Source organism: Nomascus leucogenys, chromosome 12, assembly GCF_006542625.1.
Source record: "Nomascus leucogenys isolate Asia chromosome 12, Asia_NLE_v1, whole genome shotgun sequence".
NCBI lineage: Eukaryota > Metazoa > Chordata > Mammalia > Primates > Hylobatidae > Nomascus > Nomascus leucogenys.
In genome coordinates this window covers 75,053,368-75,076,086 of record NC_044392.1, presented here as the reverse complement: position 1 = coordinate 75,076,086, position 22,719 = coordinate 75,053,368, and the positions used below count along the sequence as shown (strand labels likewise).

Below are 22,719 nucleotides of genomic sequence, written 5' to 3'. Positions count from 1 at the left end.
CTAGATTGCTTCTAATTGTTCCCTATTATTTATGTCTGTACATTCATCTTTACATGAATCCTTAGTTATTCTCTTTCTAGATGTTACTGCATACTACAGAAGAATATAGGTTTTGAGGTTTAGACCTAGGTTTAACTTCAGCTTCATTACTGTCAGTATGATCTTGGATCTATTGTTTAGAACTTTCATCATCTCAGTCTCCCATCTGGAAAATTTTGTAAGAGTTAAATAGGATAACACATATAAAGCACTTAACACAATGCCTGGCACATAGTAAATGCTCATAGTTTGCCATCATTAGTACTAGTATAAATTTTCAGAAATGGAATTTTTGGGTTAGACGAGGGGTCCCCAACCTCTGGGCCACAGACCAGTACTGGTCCATGGTCTGTTAGGAACCAGGCCGCACAGCAGGAGGTGAGTGGCAGGTGAGCTTTATCTGTATTTACAGCTGTGCCCCATCACTCACATTACCACCTGAACTCTGCCTCCTGTCAGATCAGTGGCTGCATTAGATTCTCATACGGGCATGAACCCTATTGTGAACTGTCCCTGCGAGGGATTTAGATTGCATGCTGCCTATGAGAATCTAATGCCTGATCTGTCACTGTTTCCCATCACCCCCAAATGGGACTGTCTAGTTGCAGGAAAACAAGCTTAGGGGTCCCACTGATTCCACATTATGGTGAGTTGTATAATTATTTCACTATATATTACAATGTAATAATAGTAGAAATAAAGTACACAATAAATGTAATGCACCTGAATCATCCCAAAACGATGCCCCTCACCCCCAGTCCGTGAAAAAGTGTCTTCTGTGAACCCAGTCCCTGGTGCCAAAAAGGACCATTGGGTTAGACTATATCTATATATTTGAGGCTGTTAATACATACTGCCAAATTTTCTCCAGAAAGATTATAATAATTAAAACTTTCAGCTCTATCCAAGAGTTTCCATCATTACCAATACTGAGTATATATTATTATAATGTAGTATTTAAGGGCATGGAGTATAGAACCAGACTAACTGGGTTTGAATTCCATTGCAGACTGTTATTAGCTATAAGAAGTAAGACCTGGCTGAGTGCAGTGGCTCACTCCTATAATCTCAGCACTTTGGTAGGCCAAGGTGGGAGGATTGCTTGAGCCCAGGAGTTCAAGACCAGCCTGGGCAACATAGTGAGACCCTATCTCTACAAAACGTTTTTAAAAAATTAGCTGGGAGTTGTGGCATGCACCTGTGGTCACAGCTGTTCAGGAAGCTGAGGTAGGAACATCAGCATCAGTTGAGCCCAGGAGGTCTAGGCTGCAATGAGCCATGATTGTGCCACTGCTCTCCAGCCTGGGCAACAGAGCAAGACCCTGTCTCTAGAAAAAAAAGAGACCTTTGAGAATTTATAATAGACATAGTTATAGCACCTTTCTTACAGATTACTTGAGTAAAACACAATAGTTTTTGACACATAGTGATTGATAAGTGTTAGCTGTTACTAATCAAACTGGTAAATATAAAATAGTTAAAAATAACATCTCATATAATTTAAATATTAAGCTAAATTATTTTGTTCATTGGCCATTTGTATTTATTTGTTGAAGTGTTGTTTTATGTATTACCCCATTTTGCTATTGTGTTCAGCTTTCTTTGTTTTTTTTGTAAGACTTTTTATTGTTAAGGATATTAACTCTTAATTCAAACTATTCCTAATAAAGTAGTTGCATTCTTAACCAAAAAATCTGTGATGAAGCAGCTTTGTGTTTGGACGGACTGCTTGTAAAATGCATGTTCCTCCTCAGACCTGCTCAGATTATTTTGGAGCAAGGCCAAGAAATTTGCAGTTTTGTAAGATCCCCAGGTAATTTTTAGGCAAGGAGTCCACTGGCTATGTGTTGAAAAATATTGCCCTAGAATGGAGTTGATACTGAGGCTTCCGAGGAATTTGACTCAGGCTTGACTCACAAACTAGCTCTGGGGAGGGAGGCTGATATGGAGAGAACAAAGCACAGATGACAATGATTTTCTAAATTGAGCCAGAACTAAATGAGAAAGAAGGATACACATTCAAGAGGATATGTGTTCACATAAAATGGCAGTCATGTAAAATGAAATTACCTAAGCATCTATTATAGAAGCACAAGAAAATACAGTTTCAGCTGTATTCAGATGTGGTCAGTTATACAGTCTTACTGCTAACCAAATAAAGGGTAATCAAGGCCATGATAGTCTTCCCTCTGACAGTTATCAGGAGGCATCTTAATCTGAGAAAAATCCTGGTTTTTTGAATAAACAAGCTGAGGGGCAGTGCAACCTTAGAGAAGAGAAAGGAAGGGACTTGGAGAGAAATATGAAGGCAGAGAGCACGTGATTTCCTAGGCAGTTAACTTTGACTTTTTATTATTCCTTTAGTGATCCTCTGATAAGTATTTTTAGTATACAATAACTAGCATAAAAAGTTCTTGATGTCTCACTTAGGGGAATATAAAGGAGGGCAATCAGATGAGAACACATAAATAAATGAAGGAAGGAAGGATAACACTAAGTCAAAACTAGAAAGGTTAAAAAAACAAATTTATAAGATAAAGGATATAGAAGCCAAAATATTTTCCCAGCATACTTCTAATCAATACAATTTGGTACTTGATTATTTCCTTGGTTTGGGAGTAATGTTGCTTCTAATTGAATTTTTTGCATAATTTGTCCTTTAATAATTACTTATAATGTGTGAGTATAATGTTTATTTGAATGCTGAGTTCCTAAAACATACACTGCTAAGACATTTTATGATTGTAATTCAGATTTTCTTCTTTTGTTTCTATTGACAACAAGCGAAACTTCAATATATGATCATCTTTATTTTCCAATTTTTAGTATTGCCTCCAGATTAACTTTGGCTGAGCTAAATCAGATCCTTTACCGATGTGAATCAGAAGAAAAGGAAGATGGTGGAGGGTGCTATGACATACCAAACTGGTCAGCCCTTAAATATGCAGGTCTTCAAGGTAAGCAAATAGGAGAGCTGAGCTTTGTGTTTTTCTTTTAGGATCATCTGGTGTCTTCTTTTCAGACATAGAGTATACGCTCAGAGTATGCCTGCTTGAGTTGCAATTATGGCTCTGCTTCTACTCACTGATTGACCTTTGGCAAGTAATATAACCTCTCTGTGTGCCAATTTCTGCCTCTATAAAATTTGAATAATATTATCTAATTTAGAAAGTTTTTGTGAGGATTAATGAGATCATTCACATAAAACACTGAAAACAGGATGTAACACAAAGTAATTACCCAGTAAATTTTACCTAGAATTACTAGCTATATCTTTCCTTAAGGTCTGTATAGCTCTTTATGTATACTTGGACCTTGATTAATGTTTCTTGACCTGGTTTATTATATAATAAACAGAATATTCTTGTTTGGGCCCCAAGTGGGATTAGGTTGTAAATATAATCCATTCACCTTTTTTTAAATCTAATTGGAAATATATTTTGTTGCATATTTGTTTTATCCTGTAAAGAGAACTTACAGTAAAACATAGAGTAGTTGTAAGATGAGTTAAAGGAATTAAATATTTATCAGTTTTATTCATCTAGTTGGTAATATTTCCTTAGATGTTTATCTAAGAAATTTGCTTTATCACACCTGTATTCCTGGTTCATATAGTTTTCCACTTACGCCTTTTGTTCAACTCTGTTTCTTTCTCCATCTAACCCATCTTTAAGGACTAATTTAATTCTTGCATCTTTCATAAAACCTTTAACTATTGCTTTTTACGGTAATTTCTTTGTCCTCCAGACACCCATTGCATTTATTTTCTATACCTCTTACTTGGCCCTTGAAATATATTGCCTTATTTTGGTAATTAGTGTAATGATTTTTGTGAATCTTTATCATTGTGATTAAGAAACAGGCTTTAAAACCAGATTTCCTGGGTTACATTGACTAGTTTTATAACCTGAAGTAAATGCTCTATGGCTTACTTTTCTCATCTGCAAAATGGTACCTACCACAGGGATTATGGTTAGGATTAATGAATTAATGCATGTGAACAGCTCATTAGATGACACCTAGTTCATACTAAGTAATTGGAAATTGTTAGCCTTAAAACCACAGTAAGTAGGCTACACACTTTCAGAAAGAAGAATTAAGTTTTATCTTTTTTATGCTTCTTGTTTTTTAGCTTTTATACTTTCTACAAAACCAAGCACGTAAGCAGTTCTCAATAAACTTTTTTGAGACTTTTTGAACTTACAATTTTTTTTTCTAAAATATTCTCGTTTTTAACACAAAATGTTTTGTGCTATGAGTAAGGAAGAAGTGTATGTGAGCCAGACATGGTGGCTCCCGCCTGTAATCTCATGCTTTGGGAGGCCAGAGCAGGAGGATCACTTGAGCCCAAGAGAGGTTTGAGGCTGCAGTGAACTATGATCATGCCACTGCCCTCCAGCCTGGGTGACAGAGTGAGACTGTGTCTCAAAAAATAAATAAATTTATTTATTTAATTAATTTTAAAAAAGATGTATATATGTTACCAGATTTAAGTAATTATCTACTTCATTTTCACTCTGAGTTGTTAAACTACTTCTAGTTCACTACAAAGACCAAACTTGTATGTGCTTTTTCTAGCCTTTGTCTTTCTTATAGTTAAGTTTGGTTCTTTGCTAATTCTCCTTATCTTTCTAATGAAATGATTCTTCTTATCTTTTCTAAATAGAATTGCCCTTACCTGTTTATTTTTTGCTGCTTTATACCAATCCCTTTTCCCTCTGATTGTTTAATATTTTCAGCAGCCCACATATTTCCAGCAGGCTGCTAATAGGAGCCTCAGATTAAATCAGATTTAACTACTTTGTTGACCTGTCTTTCCCCTAAACAAAATGTATTACCCTCCTTATACTATGGTATATCTAGTCATGTTGGAATCCAGGAGTCCATTTTGGATCTGCTCCTTTCATCCTCAGTATCCAATCAGTCATTATGATTTGTGGATTCTTTTCCATATTCTGTTGGGTACATCATATCCTTTTTATTTCCACAGTTTTCACTCTATTCTAGGACTAAGTCCTATATACAAAACCAACTAACCAATTTTCCAAATCTTGTTACCTTATCTACAAATCATTCCATTCCATTGGTCATCATCAGATCTGTTTCTAAAACACTGTTTTCCTTATGTCCTTCCGTTATTCAACAGTGAGACCGACCTTTACCGAGCATTATCTGCTGTCCATGAAAATGCTAGGGCATATGTAGAATATTATTTTATAGTCTTGTTTCCCAACAGCTTTATGTTTTAAGCTTTCTTCCCCAAAGAAGATTGTGAGCCCCTTGAGGGAAAGAACTTTATCTTAAATTTATATAGTTTTTAGTTTCTCAAAACATGCTACATACCTAGTAAAATTCATGGAATTCTAAATAGATGAATAAATTTAGTCTAAATGAAGTCAGTGATGCCAATATAATTTTTAAGGTAGTATCATTGAAATAATAAAATCTGGGAAATTCTAATGCTTCTAATTGAAGACTAGAAGGATTAAGAAAATACATATATATATATGCATATATTATATATATACACACACCTCATTTTGATACTTCACTTAGTTCTAAGTACCTCCTGTTAAATTTCAACGATTCCTTCCAAAGCATGCTTTATTCTTATTATCTCCATAGGTGTTCTTGCTCTTTCTGAAACCAGTTCTATGATTTCCTTAAATCTAGCCTGAAAATTGATGAACCCACTACTTTTCAACATGAAAAAATACAGGCTTATTACTTTTCTTTCTTGAGATGCTTTTGGGCAGGGAAGCCATGCCAGTTACCCTTGAATATTATAACATTAAAATCCAAAAGAATAAGACCAGTCCCAGAAGTTATGAATCCTGAAAAGCTCTTTATATCTCTTGTGACAGTAGTCCCCTTCAGTATGCCTTTGTAACTTGGCTCAAGCCAGTATTGTCACACTTATCTCCAACTGTATTAAGCACTGTTGTGGACTGGGCAGCCCTTGTGTGTGCCTCTAATATGTATTCACCCCAAATCACTAGAATAAGAGACTAGCAAAATAGGGACCAGAGGATATAGGAACAAATTGATGCTACCAATAATACAGCATGACATGTCTCTGAATTTTCAGGTTTAATGTCTGTATTGGCAGAAATAAGACCAAAGAATGACTTGGGGCATCCTTTTTGTAATAATTTGAGATCTGGAGATTGGATGATTGACTATGTCAGTAACCGGCTTATTTCACGATCAGGAACTATTGCTGAAGTAAGTAGAGCTATATTATCATCCCAAAAAATCAAGGACATAATAATAAATATTACCATGTTATATATAATATTTACATTGTTTTCTAACCTGAACCATTTTCCTCCTTTCTTCATCATCTTTCAGTTATAATAAATGGAAATCGGGTTTATAGATTACTAGATAAAGTTGCACATTTAGATTTACCTCTAAAAACACACCTAGCCTGTACACATACCAAATTAACTTTCAAATTTATTTTTATTACAGGTTGGTAAATGGTTGCAGGCTATGTTCTTCTACCTGAAGCAGATCCCACGTTACCTTATCCCATGTTACTTTGATGCTATATTAATTGGTGCATATACCACTCTTCTGGATACAGCATGGAAGCAGATGTCAAGGTATATCCAACAAAGCTTGAATAAATGGGCATATCTGTGTAGAAACTATATACAGAGTCACTTCATACATGTTCTTAAAAAACCAAACCATGAAGAATTGTCATAGAGCTGAAAAGGCTTGTAGGTGGATAGTAAATTTATTGGCATCCTTTAGTCTGTGTAGCATACAAAAACAAACTTGAATATTATAAAATCTGTTCTAAAAGCTAATAAAACATATTGATAAAAATATTGTTTTATATTGTTTTTATGTATTCATTGACTTATTGAGTTAATTGATAAAGTTTCTGAAATCTACATGTACAATTTTTCTAATTTTTCATCAATTAAGAGAAAAAAATTCCACTATTATTATGAATGAAATTTGCCTTTAATGATGAATTTCCCTAAAATGAAACCACAAATTTAAGTGTACTCGTGAGAGCCACCAAATTGATTAGGACATAATTTCAGAAGAACAAACTCATTTCTACCATTTGTTTTACAACCATCTGTGGACTGTAAGCCAGCTAAAATAATGGGTGAAATGGAAGCAGTTTTGAAATCTAATCAAATTTTTAAAAATTTTAACTAATATTACTATTGTTACAGATTTGTATAGAAAAATCATTTGAAGGAAAGAAACCAAGTAAAATAAAACTGCTAAAAATTGTATTTCTACAAGTAATAAATTCAGTCACTTTTGTTACAGCTTTGTTCAGAATGGTTCAACCTTTGTGAAACACCTTTCATTGGGTTCAGTTCAACTGTGTGGAGAAGGAAAATTCCCTTCCCTGCCAATTCTTTCACCTGCCCTAATGGATGTACCTTATAGGTTAAATGAGATCACAAAAGAAAAGGAGCAATGTTGTGTTTCTCTAGCTGCAGGTAAGGAATTATGTACAAGGTTAAAATAGGTAAATCAATAGTATTTGCAGAAGAAAAGTTATAGGAAAATGATTATTTTTTAAAAGCTTGTAATGTTACTCAAGATTTTATTTTACCACTTAGTACATTTCATAGATATTCATTCATAAAAATAATAACCATGCTTACTGTTTAATTATAACTGTGCACCAGGCATTTATGTGTGTTTTTTATGGCTAGCTGATTCTTTTCTTCATGTTTTTATTTTTTCCAACTCTTGACATTCTGTGTTTTTTTTAATCAAATTTATTTTACTATCCTCTTTTCTATGTTTTCCCCCAATTTTAAAAAATAAACCCAACCTCGTAATTATCAAGAGATCATGTAAAGGTCCCTATAAATTATAAAACAAAACAGATGTTAAATAATTTTTATCATGTGTCTAATTGCAATCAAATGCTTTCAACATTTGAATAAATATCCTTTATTCCAAGTAGATTTAAAACCTGAATCAAGTAACAAATTCAAGTAAGCAAAATAGGCTAAAGGACAGGCTTTTGTTTTCTTTTTAATACATTTCAAGCATATTTCTAGAAAGTATTTAGTATTTGAGGCAACTGAAGCTTAGAACTTTCCAAACTAAACTGAAAAATAACAAGTTACAGGAAGAAAGAAATAGTATTATCTGTGTAATTCCCTCTTTTACCCTTAAATTTGCAGCTACTTAGACCAGGTAAAAAGACTTAGTGATACCCAACAACTAAAATGAAAATTACCTTTCCATTAAAAATGTTCATGAAACATTCATAAAATGCTGTTTTATTTCTATAATTGTGTTTTTAGATTTTCGCTTGACTGTTTGATCTCCTGGTACCCGTTGTTCCCTCATGAATCCATACAGATGCTCATGAAACTGACCTTAGCCATAGGGGCAAAAGAAACATTGATGTAAATAACTTGGTTTTAAAGCTTACTTTTTAGAAGCCTATTACAAAAAATAGTAATTTCAACCTTTTTGATTGTGTACTGCTGCTGTTAAACGTCTTCAAAATATACACTTTAAATGATATACTGATATAAACTGTTACATCTGACATACTTATCAGGTACAATATAAAACAAATAAAAACTAAAAAATTAAGTTGATAAAGAAATACAAATAGAAGTGTGATATTTGCTCCTAGCATCCCAAGGGAGTGTTTTGCCTATTCCATACTTGCAAAAAATAGGACTGTATTCAGATTTGCAGATAGGTTTTTTGGGGTTCATTTTAAACTGATTGAGGATGTCTTCCTTTGGTTATAGTATTGCAACAACAGCGATTAAAAACAATGGCTCATACCTGTAATCCCAACACTTTGGGAGGCCGAGGCAGGAGGATCACTTGAGGCAGGGAGTTCAAGACCAGCCTGAACAACATAGCAAGACCCCATCTTTACCAAAAAAAAAAATTAAAAATTAGCCAGGCATGGTGGTATGTACCTGTAGTCCTAGCTACTCAGGAGGCTGGGGCAGGAGGATCCCTTGAGCCAAGGAGTTTGAGGCTGCAGTGAGCTATGATCACACCACTGCACTGCAGCCTGAGTGACAGAGGAGACCCTGTCTCAAAAAAAAAAAAAAAAAAAAATGTGTAGCCTGTTCTAATAATTGACAAATTAGAAATGACTTAGAAGATACGGAATCTATTAGTTGTGTACTCTTAGAGGTCAAAAAGTTAATACAAACGTTTCCATACATCAGTGCTAGAGATTTTATAGTTTTGACTTTTTCACAAAGACAGACTGCATATATTTTTGGATATACCAATTCGGACTCACCTTTGAATCTACCTATATTCATGTTTCATACAAGGAATTAAATGGGTCAGAGTACTAGGAAGCGTGTATGGCCAGAGTGCTGTATATATGTTAGCTGCTGTCATCGCTATCATCAAAATTAATGTCATGTATATATCAACCATATATAAACCATACATATTAATCATAAATAAATAATACAGAGTGTATTTGGGGAAATTTTTTAACCATCATTTTGGGGACAACATAGGTAGGAAAAAGGTGTAATTCTTATCTTTCTTAATGGAAGAAACTAACATCTAATTCCCAATAAACAGAAACTTAAATTGTGAAGTACACTCAGGAAGTGCCGAAACTTTCTTTTATCTTAGTCAAATTCTTTCACTTTTCAATTTACATTTTAATATTTGTTTTTTATTTCAGTCATCAAATATTTATAGGGATATATACAGTTACAATTTTTAATTTTCAGATAGTGTTAAGTGCTTTGAAGATAGTTACAAATTAATGCTGTGTATATTTTATTTGTCCTCAGTTTCCCCTAACCAAAATATGTGTTATATTTATGCTTTAGCATAATTTTTTTTTCTTTTGAGACAGAGTTTCGCTCTTTTTGCCCAGGCTGGAGTGCAATGGCATGATCTCGGCTCACTGCAACCTCCGCCTCCCAGGTTCAAGCAATTCTCCTGCCTCAGCCACCCAAGCAGCTGGGATTACAGGCACCCACTACCATGCCTGGCTAATTTTTTGTATTTTTAGTAGAGACAGGGTTTCACCATATTGGCCAGGATGGTCTTGAACTCCTGACCTTAGTGTTTTATAAGAAACCAAACTCAATCTTTAAGTAAAATTTTAGATTGCACCATTAATCATAGTATTTTATCTTGTATATAAAAGCTCCAATTACCTAGAATGGAGGATTTAATGTGCCAAATATCTTGAAGTGACAGGTAAAATTGTACATATCGTGTACAGAATATAACACTTTTAAGTTGTTTTAAATTAGTGGGAAATTTGATAATAAATGTTGACTCAAGTGATAGAGCAATAAATATACTTAATTAGGTATCATTAAGGTAATAATTTCATGTTTAGATTTATTTATTGTCTTTAAGTTCAAGGTAGAGTCTTTTTAAATATATAATTAATATTTAGTGTTTATGTGTTAAATATTCGAACTCTGATTTTACTCTTTAAATTTAATTTATAAAAGAAAGTTTGGCCAGGTACAGTGGCTCCTGCCTGTAATCCTAGCACTTTGGGAAAGCAAGTTGGGCAGATCACTTGAGCTCAGGAGTTCAAGACCAGCCTAGGCAACTTGCCAAAACCTCATTCTCTACAAAAAATACAAAAACTAGCCAGGCACGGTGGTGTCCACCTGTAGTCCCAGCTACTTCAGAGGCTGAGGAGGGAGGATGGCTTGAGCCTGGGAGGTGGAGGTTGCAGTGACCCAAGACTGCGCCACTGTGCTCCAGCCTGGACAACAGAGCCAGACCCTCTTTCAGAAAGAAGAAAAGTTTACCTGTGTATTCACACCTCAATTTAGATAAGTATCCCTCTATAGCTCCGGTTCTTAATATTTTTTAGGTCATAGGTTCCTTTAGGAATCTGACAAGATGATGGAATCTCATTTGACAAAATTAACATAAGTATAGACATACATTTTGCAAATAATGTTAGAGGATTTTAGAGGATTTGCAGGTGCCTGCCTTGTACCCCAGGTTTAGAGTAACTGTTCTATAGTAATGGAGTTCATAGGTTTGTGTATATTATTATGATTAACATATTACTTTGTTGTGTTTTTTGTTAGGCTTACCTCATTTTTCTTCTGGTATTTTCCGCTGCTGGGGAAGGGATACTTTTATTGCACTTAGAGGTATACTGCTAATTACTGGACGCTATGTAGAAGCCAGGTAGGAGATCCTCTAAAGTGTTGTACTGCGAGTTTATGTCTGAATGTCCTTTACGTGCTCTTCAAACTTTCCTTCTTGTCCATCTTTTCTTAACATTTGGGAGCTGTATTTTCTTTAGGTAGTTTTTATTTTATTTTTGTATGTTCACTTAATAGGATCATAAAATTTCAAAGGGGTGAAAATCTCTGAAGTCACTAAGTTCTAGTCCTTCATATTACAAGTTAGGTTATCTTTAGCATTAGCTAATTTATTTCAACAAAACTGAAAATGTTATAACCTTTTTATGCCTTCTGTAGTGAAGTGATTGCTAGTTCTTTGTCTGAGTCTTGTAGAATTACAGTATCAAGTTTTCCTCTATTTGTTTTCAAGCCTTGTAACCTCCAGTTTTATGTTTTCTAGACTTAAAATTTTTTTTTGTTTTTGTTTTTTGTTTTTGAGACAGAGTCTCGCACTGTTGTCCGAGCTGGAGTGCAGTGGCACAACCTTGGCTCACTGCAACCTCCGCCTCCACCTCCTGGGTTGAAGCCATTCTGCTGCCTCAGCCTCCTGAGTAGCTGAGATTACAGGTGCCCATCACCACGCCCAGCTAATTTTTGTATTTCTAATAGAGACGGGGTTTTGCCATGTTGGTCAGGCTGGTCTTGAACTCCTGACCTCGTGATTCGCCTGCCTCGGCCTCCCAAAGTGCTGGGATTACAGGTGTGAGCCACCGTGCCTGGCCATAAAATGGTATTTTTTTAATGTCACAATAATATGAATGAACTTATTGGAGGTTCAAAGGAAAGCACTACAGCAGTGCCACCCAAAATGCGTTCCACACATCAGTAGTGTTACCCTCACCTGAGAGCTTGTTAGAAATGCAGATTCTTGGACCCTATGCCAAACCTCCCAAATCCAAACCTGGATATAGAGAGAGTAGGGTTGGTGGGCAGAAATCTGTGTTTTCACAAGGTCTCTGGATGATTATCAACAGCCTAAGGCTGAAGTTTGAAAGCACTGCTCTAAAAGTTAAAACTTTTAGCAAAAGGGCATTTATACGATACCTTGTTTAGATGCCATCAGGAAAATAACTGAAGTTTGCATCTTTACATGCCAAAATTTTATTTTTGATACTTTTAAAACTGGTTTTTAGGTGGGCATCTGAAATGGATTGCATTTTTGCTAATCTGATATGTAGTAAGACCTTTTCTTTTTATCATTATGGAGCTATAGAAATTTAGGAAGCTGTTTGCTTCTTCCCTAAATGCCCCTGAATTACTGATTTAGAAGAAGGAAATGTAACATCAGCATTCAGCGTAGTATAGTGGTTAAGAACTTCGACTTTACACCAGACTGCCAGCTTCTAATCCTGGTTCCAAACTACCAACTGACAAATTACCTTACTGGGTACTTGGGAGGATCAAATGAACACATACAGTTAAGGTGTCTAGAATAATATCTGCCACATGCTAAACATTTCATAAATGTTAGTTTTTATCATTATTAATGTTTAGGCTCCCAATTATCACTTCTATGCAATATCACAAATTTGTGCTGCTTAATTTTACATAGAACTGTCTAGATTATTGGTTAGCAAACTATGGCCTGTCACCTGTTTTGTATGGCCTATGAGCAAAGAATAGCTTTTACCTTTTTTTTTTTTTTTTTTTTTTTGAGACGGAGTCTTGCTCTGTCACTCAGACTGGAGTGCAGTGGCACAATCTCCACTCACTGCAAGCTCCGCCTCCCGGATTCACACCATTCTCCTGCCTCAGCCTCCCAAGTAGCTGGGACTACGGGCACCCGCCACCACACTTGGCTAATTTTTTGTATTTTTAGTAGAGACGGGGTTTCACCATGTTAGCCAGGATGGTCTCGATCTCCTGACCTTGTGATCCACCTGCCTCAGCCTCCCAAAGTGCTGGGATTGCAGGCGTGAGCCACCGCACCTGACCAGAATAGCTTTTACCTTTTTCTTTTTAAAGGGTCATTTAAAAGAAGAAGAAAGCATGTGCAACAGAATTCATGTATGTCCCACAAAGCCTAAAATACTTACTATATGGCCCTTTATAGAAAAGGTTTGCCTGCCCCTGATCTAGAGGTGATTCCCAGAGAATAATATGTTATCCCAGAGGGTATTTGTTAGGGTAGTGCTAGTTGCCATAAATTATAAACACTTAAAATCTTAATGGCTTTTCACAAATAAAACTTATTTCTTGCTTGTAGTCGTATATGCATGCTCAGTAAGCAGCCTTCCACATACTGATTCAGAGAAGCAGGTTTCTTCCAGCTTGAGGATCTATCAGTTTCCATGGCTTCTGGGGCCTCTCCAGGAGGCAAGCAGAGAGGGAAAGAGAGCTGGGAGAACACACTTATTCTCCATAATACTTAACATGCATCAGTTCTGGCCACAACCAACTGTAAGATTGGTTGCGAATTGTAGGAAATTTGTTTTAGTGGATACATACCTCTACCACAGATGTCTACTTCCTCCCTCTATAGAGGTAATCATGAATCAGAGGTCGTTTTATTGAAGTGTACAAGATTGTTCCAGATGGTTAAGATTGCTAGCACTATGGCCAGGCGTGGTGGCTCACAACTGTTATCACAGCACTTTGGGAGGCTGAGTCGGGCAGATTGCTTGAGTCCACAAGTTCAAGACCAGCCTGGACAACAGGGTCTCTTAAAAAAACAAATATATATATATATATATAGAGAGAGAGAGAGAGAGAGAGAGAGAGCGCTAGTATTCAGTATTCTGACCTTTTATTAATTGAAAGTGTCACTATCTATACTAATATTTTTATATTTTATAAATAAAAAATTTCCCATTGCATTACTGTTGAAAAGATGGGCATTAAACTGAGACATAGAATTAATAAAAATTTCTGAGTGGTTTAGCCAAAAAGCAGTAAGGCCTAGACATTTTAAATAACATTTCCAAGGCCACACAGATGGCAAAGCTAGGATTTAGACTTCAGCCTTCTTATTTCTTAATTTCATCCTGTTTCTAGAGTGCCATTGCTGTCTCGCAAAATTTTCATTTGGTATGTAATAGTAAAATAACGCTTTAAAAAATAAACTGTCTTCTACCAGTTTTTAAACTGGTTGAATTATGTTTTTCAAGGTCAGCTTCTACCTGTTTGTTTTCTTTCTCTTTCTCTCTCTTTCTTTCTTTCTCTCTCTCTCTCCTTCCCTCCCTCCCTCTCCTTCCTTCCTTTCTTTCCTTCTTTCTTTCTTTTCTTTCTTCTTTTTTTTTTTTTTGATAGAGTCTCACTCTGTCGTCCAGACTGGAGTACACTGGCACAATCTCAGCTCACTGCAACCTGTGCCTCCCAGGTTCAGGCAATTCTCTTGCCTCAGCCTTCTGAGTAGCTGGGACTACGGGCACACACCACCATTCCCGGCTAATTTTTGTATTTTTAGTAGAGACGGGGTTTTACCATGTTGGCCAGGCTGGTCTCGAACTCCTGACCTCAGGGGTTCCACCCGCCTCGGCCTCCCAAAGTGCTGAGATTACAGGTGAAAGCCACCATGCCTGGCCAGTTTGTTTTCTTATATGTTTGTTTTACTCTTGGCTTCTGCTATTTAAAATAATACATTTCATGTTTAATAGTTACTTCGATTTTGAAATACCATAGACTTCAAAAGTAGAATCTGGAGCTATGAGGGACCTTAAAAATCACCCAGTCCAATCTCAAATGAAAAAACTGTATCAGAGGGGGAGTCACACAGATTGTTAGCATAAAATTCTAGTCTAGAATCAAGGTTCCTGACTTTAATTCAGTACTTACTCTATCATATTATGACTACTTTCTACATGAAAATATAAAGAAATAGGGCAAGAGAGAAAATGCTTCAAAATATAGTCACCAAAAGTGACTGGTTTTTGTCTTCAATTTTTTAAGTGTTTGTTTTCATTTCTGATCCACTTAATTCTGTTGTTTTAGGAATATTATTTTAGCATTTGCTGGTACCCTGAGGCATGGTCTCATTCCTAATCTACTGGGTGAAGGAACTTATGCCAGATACAATTGTCGGGATGCTGTGTGGTGGTGGCTGCAGTGTATCCAGGATTACTGTAAAATGGTTCCAAATGGTCTAGACATTCTCAAGTGCCCAGTTTCCAGAATGTATCCTACAGATGATTCTGCTCCTTTGCCTGCTGGCACACTGGTAAAGATATTTCTTAAAATATATTTTTTTCTGAAAAATGACTTTTAGTTTCTCATGTAAAAATAAGGGTAATTAAGAATCCAAATCTTAAGAATTATTCAAATGTCAGTATTGATTTGGCACCTGCTGGTACTATAAGTGATTGGTCTTTGCCTGAAGAACTTTGCAACATAGTAGAAGAGATGATGATGTGTACATAAATATGGCCATTGCAATAGAGTGTAGAGGAAGTGTTGTGTAGTCTCTTAAAAGAAAGAGAGAGAAGGTCCAGTAGGTAGGTCTCAGGGAGAACTTGAGAAAGTAGCTAAAGTTTCACCTAAATGAGCCATAAAAGGTGAGTAGGACTTTAGGAGAGATGGAGAAAGTTGTTGGGAGACATTAGAGTTGAAAAGAAGCTGGGTGTATGGCACACACCTGTAATCTCAGCTTCTCAGGAGGCTGAGGCAGAAGGATCACTTGAGTCCAGGAGTATGAGTCCAGCCTAGGCAACATAGCAAAACTTAGTCTCTTTTAAAAAAAAAAGAGGAAAGGAATAATAGGGTTGCATAGTGGACTGAAGCACAGTTTAGGGGACATAGTACTTAATAGTGTTTTTGTAAGAGCCTAGGCTCTTATAAAATACTTTTTGTGAAAAAGTCAATATGGTTTGGCTTTTTGTGTAGGATACCTGCAGGGTAGTAAGAGATTATGGAAAGGGTGAGCCAGGTTAAGGAGAGTCTTGACTACCAATCCAGGGAGCTTAAAGATTATCTTATGAACAGTGAAGAATGGATAGACATTTTTGAGTGTTTTTTTTCCCCAATCAAGAATGGACAATAATATTATACTTTTGCCGCTTCTGATCTGCCTTTATGTTAATAGTTTGGTATGTATGACTTGGGGGGCGGGGAGGGGATAGTAGCTGTGTAAGCTACTTCAGGGCTAGCATATATTTTTGTCCTCATGATATTTTATATCATGAAGTACTCAACATTTGTCCAACATTTTTTTATTTGTCCTCTGTTATCAACTGACATTTCTGTTACAATGAATATAGGTTCATGCTATCAGGCAGGTAATTATTTTACACATAACTATTTGTTTTCTCACAGTTTATCCAAAAATATTTATTTACAGCATTATAATTTTTATAATTACTAGTAGAATTTTTATATTATAGAGTTTTGGTTTTATTCAGAGTCTTCAAAATGAAACATAATAAACACATAAGGACTAAACATTTTGCTTCTATTTAACATTCTTTACCTTGTTTTTAAAAATATAATTGTATATTTTCCCAAATGTCATCCTATCACATTTATTATTTATATGGGTAAAGAAAATGACTTATGAATTCTTTACATTCACTGGGGTATTTTCCAAAGTCAGTATGGATCCTCAAATTTGAGAGTTTCCCTTTAGCTCATAATTTATCCCCATTACCTGTGTATGCAGATGAGTAAGCAAAGCAATGCCAATTTAAAATTCAGATGCTGGATAACAAGCTGGATTCGTTTATTAGCTGAAGAGATCACTCTAATAGAAACTGTAGAAGCTCACTAGATTCGTTTTTGTGTATCAGCAGATTATTTTATGTCACAGACATGAATAGTCAAAACTACTGATGTTAAATATTCGTATGCTCGTCTGTATTATTTGGTATATAGGAGCTGCTTCTTCCCTGACCTCACCCCAATTCCTATTTCTCACTCCAAAGGAAAGTATATATTTTCACATTACTTCAGTTGTCGGATTTGGGGGAAAATAAGAAAAATGTAATTTCTAACAGAGGTAACACCCATTATGTCTCAAACAGGATCAGCCATTGTTTGAAGTCATACAGGAAGCAATGCAAAAACACATGCAGGGCATACAGTTCCGAGAAAGGAATGCTGGTCCCCAGATAGATCGAAACATGAAGGACGAAGGTACAGAACTTTAACTACAATAGTACAAATTTATCGAGGTGATGAAATTAAACCTTGCAATTGTTCACTTAGTAAATATTTATTTGTGTGTCAAACCTCACGATATAATGATGAAAAAGATGAGCATAGTTCCTGATCTCACCAAGTTTTTAGTTTCCAGCGGAAAAATAAAGTTTTATGTCTTTTGTCAGCCAGTTTGAAAGATAATTTTGGTGGTTTCATTTATAACTGTAATAATCACCACGAACTGCATGCTTACTATGTGCTAGGCACTGTGGTAACTACTTTACCTATGTTATTACCATTTAACACTCCCCAAAGCATTGGGAATGAGTGATATTGTTTCCATTTTTATTTATTATTATACTTTAAGTGCTAGGGTACATGTGCACAACGTGCAGGTTTGTTACATATGTATACATGTGCCATGTTGGTGTGCTGCACCCATTAACTCGTCATTTACATTAGGTATATCTCCTAATGCTGTCCCTCCCCACTCCCCCCACTCCATGACAGGCCCCAGTATGTGATGTTCCCCTTCCTGTGTCCAAGTGTTCTCATTGTTCAGTTCCCATCTGAGAACTGAGAGTGAGAACATGCGGTGTTTGGTTTTCTGATCTTGGGATAGTTTGCTGAGAATGATGGTTTTCAGCTTCATCCATGTCCCTACAAAGGACATGAACTCATCATTTTTTATGGCTGCATAGTATTCCATGTTGTATATGTGCCATATTTTCTTAATCCAGTCTATCATTGTTGGACATTTGGGTTGGTTCCAAGTCTTTGCTATTGTGAATAGTGCCACAAGGAACATACGTGTGCATGTGTCTTTATAGCAGCATGATTTATAATCCTTTGGGTATATACCCAGTAATGGGATTGCTGGGTCAAATGGTATTTCTAGTTCTAGACCCTTGAGGAATCGCCCCACTATCTTCCACAATGGTTGAACTAGTTTACAGTCCCACCAACAGTGTAAAAGTGTTCTATTTCTCCACATCCTCTCCAGCACCTGTTGTTTCCTGACTTTTTAATCATGGCCATTCTAACTGGTGTGAGATGGTATCTCATTGCGGTTTTGATTTGCATTTCTCTGGTTTTTTTCTTGTAAATTTGCTTGAGTTCTTTGTAGATTCTGGATAACTGAAGCAGAGTAGCTTGCCCAGAGTCACATAGCTACTAAGTGGTAGAGGTAGACTTTACTCATGGTCTATCTCGAGAGCCTAGGCACTTATAAAATACTTATTGTAAAATGGTTTATTTGTATATGGTATTAAAATAAATGTGCTTTTCTAACTTGAGTTCATCATATTCCTCATCTCATGGCACACTATCATCACTGCCAATGCAAGGCTAATAGTAATTTATTTCATTTTATTCCCCATTCCCCTTAGTCATTCCAATGTGTTTATTGTATATTTATTTTGTAAAACATGCATTGTTTTATGTTCATGTGGGTTTTTTAAACTTTGTAATTTTGAAAGATTAGACTCACAAGAAGTTGAAAAAATGATACATAGTATGCCATGAACTCTTCACCCAGTACAGCATCAGAATCAGGAGATTGACATTAGTATGTTTTCAACTTTTACCAGTTTTTACATTCACGTGTGTGTGTATGTGTATGTGTAGATCCGTGCAATTTGACCCCATGTATAGCTTCATGTAGCCACTGCCATAATCAAGATACAGAACTGGTCCATCACCATAAAGATCTTTGTGTACCCTTTTATGGTCACACCTAACCACTCCACCCCCAGCCCTGGTCTCTGGCAGCTACTAATCTGTTCTGCAATTCTATAGTTTTGTCATTTTGAGAATGTTATATGAATGAAACCATATGCTATATAACCTTTTGAGATTGATTTTTTCACTGTGCATAATGCCCTTAAGACCCATCCAAGTTATCAGTAGTTTATTCCTTTTTATTGCTGAGTAGTATTCCCTTTTATGCATATACCAGCATTTATTTAACCATTAATCCAAACCATTCATCCATTGAAGGACATTTGGGTTGTTTTCATGTTTTGGCTAATACGAGTAAAGCTACTATGAACATTCATGTACAAGTTTTTGTGTGACATGTAAGTTTTCATTTTTTCTGGGATAAATGTCCAAGAATGGGATTGGTTCATATAATAAATATATGTTTTGTTTTAGAAGAAACTGCCAGACTATTTTCCAGAGTGTTTTACCATTTTAGTAAATTCCTGCCAGCAAACTGGAGAGATCCAGTTTTGCTACATCTTGCCAGCATTTGGTGGTACTCCTTTCTTTTAAGATGTTCAGGTAGCTTCATAGACCACTACAAACTGTGTGTGGTGGGGGGTGGGTCTGAGATGGAGTCTCGCTCTGTCCCCCAGCTGGAGTGCAGTGGCGCAATCTCAGCTCACTGCAATCTCCGCCTCCTGGGTTCAAACGATTCTTGTACCTCAGCCTCCCGAGTAGCTGGACTACAGGCGCATGCCACCACGCCTGGCTAATTTTTTGTATTTGTTGTGTTGTTTTTGTTGTTGTTTTAGTAGAGATGAGGCTTCACCATGTTTTGGCCAGGCTGGACATTGTGGTTTTAATTTGCATTTCCCTAATGGCTAATGGTGTGGAATATCTTTTCATGTGCTCATTTGCCATCCATCTTCCCTCTTTGCTGAAATGTCGGTTCACGTATTTTGCACATTGTCTCTTTCTTTATTTTATTTTATGTATTTTTTGAGACGGAGTCTCACTCTGTTGCCCAGGCTGGAGTGCAGGGGAGCAATCTCGGCTCACTGCAAGCTCTGCCTCCCGGGTTCACGCCATTCTCCTGCCTCAGCCTCCCAAGTAGCTGGGACTACAGGCACTCGCCACCACGCCCGGCTAATTTTTTGTATTTTTTTTTTAGTAGAAACGGGGTTTCACCGTGTTAGCCAGGATGATCTTGATCTCCTGACCTCGTGATCCGCCCGCCTCGGCTTCCCAACGTGCTGGGATTACAGGCGTGAGCCACCATGCCCGGCCTCTTTATTATTTTTTAGAAACAGGGTCCCACTCTGTGACCGAGACTGGATGGCAGTTGTGCATCATAGCTCACTCAACCTCTAATTCCTGGGTTTAAGCAGTCCTCCTGCCTCAGACTGCCAAGTAGCTGAGACTACACATGTGCACCACTGGACCAGGCTAATTTCTTTTTTTAATTTTTTTGTAGAGATGGGGGTCTCCCTATGTTCCCCAGGCTTGTCTTGAATTCCTGACCTCAAGCAATCCTCCTGCCTCGGCTTCCTAAAGTGCTGGGATTACAGGGATGAGCCACTGAGCCCAATCTCTTTTGTCCATTTTATAATTGTATAATTGGAGTGCTGTTTTTTGTTTTGTTTTGTTTTTACTATTGTTTTTTTTTATTGTGGTAAAATAGACATAATGTTTATTTACCATTTTACCGTAAGAGTTACAATTTTAGCCATTTTAAGTGTACAATTCAGTGGCTTTAAGTACAATCACATTGTTGTGCAACCATCATCACTGTCCATCTCCAGAGCTTTGTGATTATTCCTAATTGAAACAGTAACTCCTCATTATCTCCTTCCGCAGCCCCTGGAGCCACTATCCTACTTTCTGTCTCTATAAACTCAATTATCCTAGGGACCTCACATAAGCAGAATCATACAGTCTTTGCCCTTTTGTACCTGGCTTATTTCATTTAGCATAATTATTTTTTATCAATACATAAGAGTTATACATACTTAGCATAATTCTTTTGAAGTTCAGCCATGTTGTAGCAGATGTCATAATTTTATTCCTTTTTTTGTCTTTTTTGTGATAAAAAGCACATAACATTAAATTAACGTTAGCCATTTTCAAGTGTACAGTTCAGTAGTGTTAAGTATATTAACATTGTTGTGGAACAGATCTCTAGAACTTTCTTACCTTGCAAAACAAACTGTATACTCGTGAAACACTAGTTCTTCCTCTATCCCCACTCCTCTTCCCAGGCCTTAGTAACCACCTTTCTACTTTCTGTCCCTATGATTTTGACTACTTTAGATACATCATATGAGTGAATTCATGCAGTATTTGTTCTTTTGTGACTGATTTTTAACACTTAGCATAATGCCAAGCTTCATCCATCTCATAGCATGTGAAAGGATTCCCTTCTTTTTCAAGGCTGCATAATATTCCATTGTATGCATACATTTTCTTTATTCATTCATTGTCAATGGCATTTTATTGCTTCCATCTCTTGGCTCTTGTGAATAATGCTGCAGTTAACATGTGTATGCAAATATCTCTTCAAGATCCAGCTTTCATTTTTATGTATATATACCCAAAGTGGAATGCTAGATTGTATGTTAATTCTATTTTTAAATTTTTGAGAAACTTCTATAATATTCTCCATAATGGCTGCAACATTTACATCCCCACCACTATTTGAATTTCTCTGCATCCTTCCTAACACCTGGTATTTTCTGTTCTTTTGATAGTGATCATCCTAATGGGTATGAGGTGATATCTCATTCTGGTTTTGATTTGCATTTCTCTAATGATTAGAAGTGTTAACCATCTTTTTATATGTTTGTTTGCCAGTTACGGGTCTTCTTTGGAGAATTGTCTGTTGAAGCCCTTTGCCCATTTTTTAATTGGGTTTTGGTTTTTTGTTTATTGACTTGTAGAAGTTTCTTATATATTCTGGATATTAACCCCTTATCATATATATGAGAATTTCATTTCTTTTTAAGGCTGAATAATATTCCATTGTATGTATATACCACATTTTGTGTTTCCATTCATTTGTCAATGGACATTTGGGTTATTTCCACCTTTTGGCTATTGGGAATAATGCTGCTGTGAACATTGGTGTACAAATATCAGTTTGAGTCCCTGCTTTCAATTCTTTTGGGTATGTACCTAGAAGAGAACTTGCTGGATCATATGATAATTGTTGACCTTTTTGAGGAACTACCATACTGTCTTCCACAGTGGCTGTGCCATTTTACACTCTTAATAATAGTAAACAGGCTTCCATTCATCTGTATCCTCACCAATACTTGTTTTTTTCTGTTTTTGTTTTTTTGGTTTTGGTTTTTATTTTTTTGTTTCTTTTTGGTTTTTTTTTGTGTGTGTGTGTGTTTTGCTAGTAGCCATCCTAATGGCTATGAGGTGGTATCTCGTGGTTTTGATTTGCATTTCCTTAATGATTTCTTAGTGATGTTGAGCATCTCTTCATGTGCTTATAGGCATACATATATCTTCTTTGGAGAAATGTCTATTCACATCCTTTGAATTTAGGGAATGGATTGAGTTCTTTTGTTATTGAGGTGCAGGGTGCTTTGTATATTCTGGATACGAAACACTTATTAGATACGGTTTGTAAATATTTTCTCCCATATTGTGGGTTGTCTATTCACTATCTTAAAAGTATCCTTTGATAAACAAAAGTTTCTGATTTTGATTAAGTCCAATTTATCTACTTGTGTTACCT

General features: G+C 36.2%; 1 protein-coding gene across 2 annotated transcripts in view; it reads left to right on the top strand.

Annotated features, from left to right (window-relative positions):
- AGL (amylo-alpha-1, 6-glucosidase, 4-alpha-glucanotransferase) overlaps positions 1-22,719 on the top strand; it is a 73,193-nt gene that overhangs the window by 33,885 nt on the left and 16,589 nt on the right. For both annotated transcript variants that reach the window (XR_004032714.1, XM_003260103.4), the window contains exons 21-27: positions 2,866-2,996; positions 6,128-6,264; positions 6,514-6,647; positions 7,339-7,514; positions 11,100-11,202; positions 15,132-15,357; positions 17,153-17,264. Coding sequence is in view for 1 of the 2 variants with exons in the window: in XM_003260103.4 (XP_003260151.1) it covers positions 2,866-2,996; positions 6,128-6,264; positions 6,514-6,647; positions 7,339-7,514; positions 11,100-11,202; positions 15,132-15,357; positions 17,153-17,264 (1,019 nt within the window). In the remaining variant the exon portion in view is untranslated. The remainder of the gene's footprint in view (positions 1-2,865; positions 2,997-6,127; positions 6,265-6,513; positions 6,648-7,338; positions 7,515-11,099; positions 11,203-15,131; positions 15,358-17,152; positions 17,265-22,719) is intronic.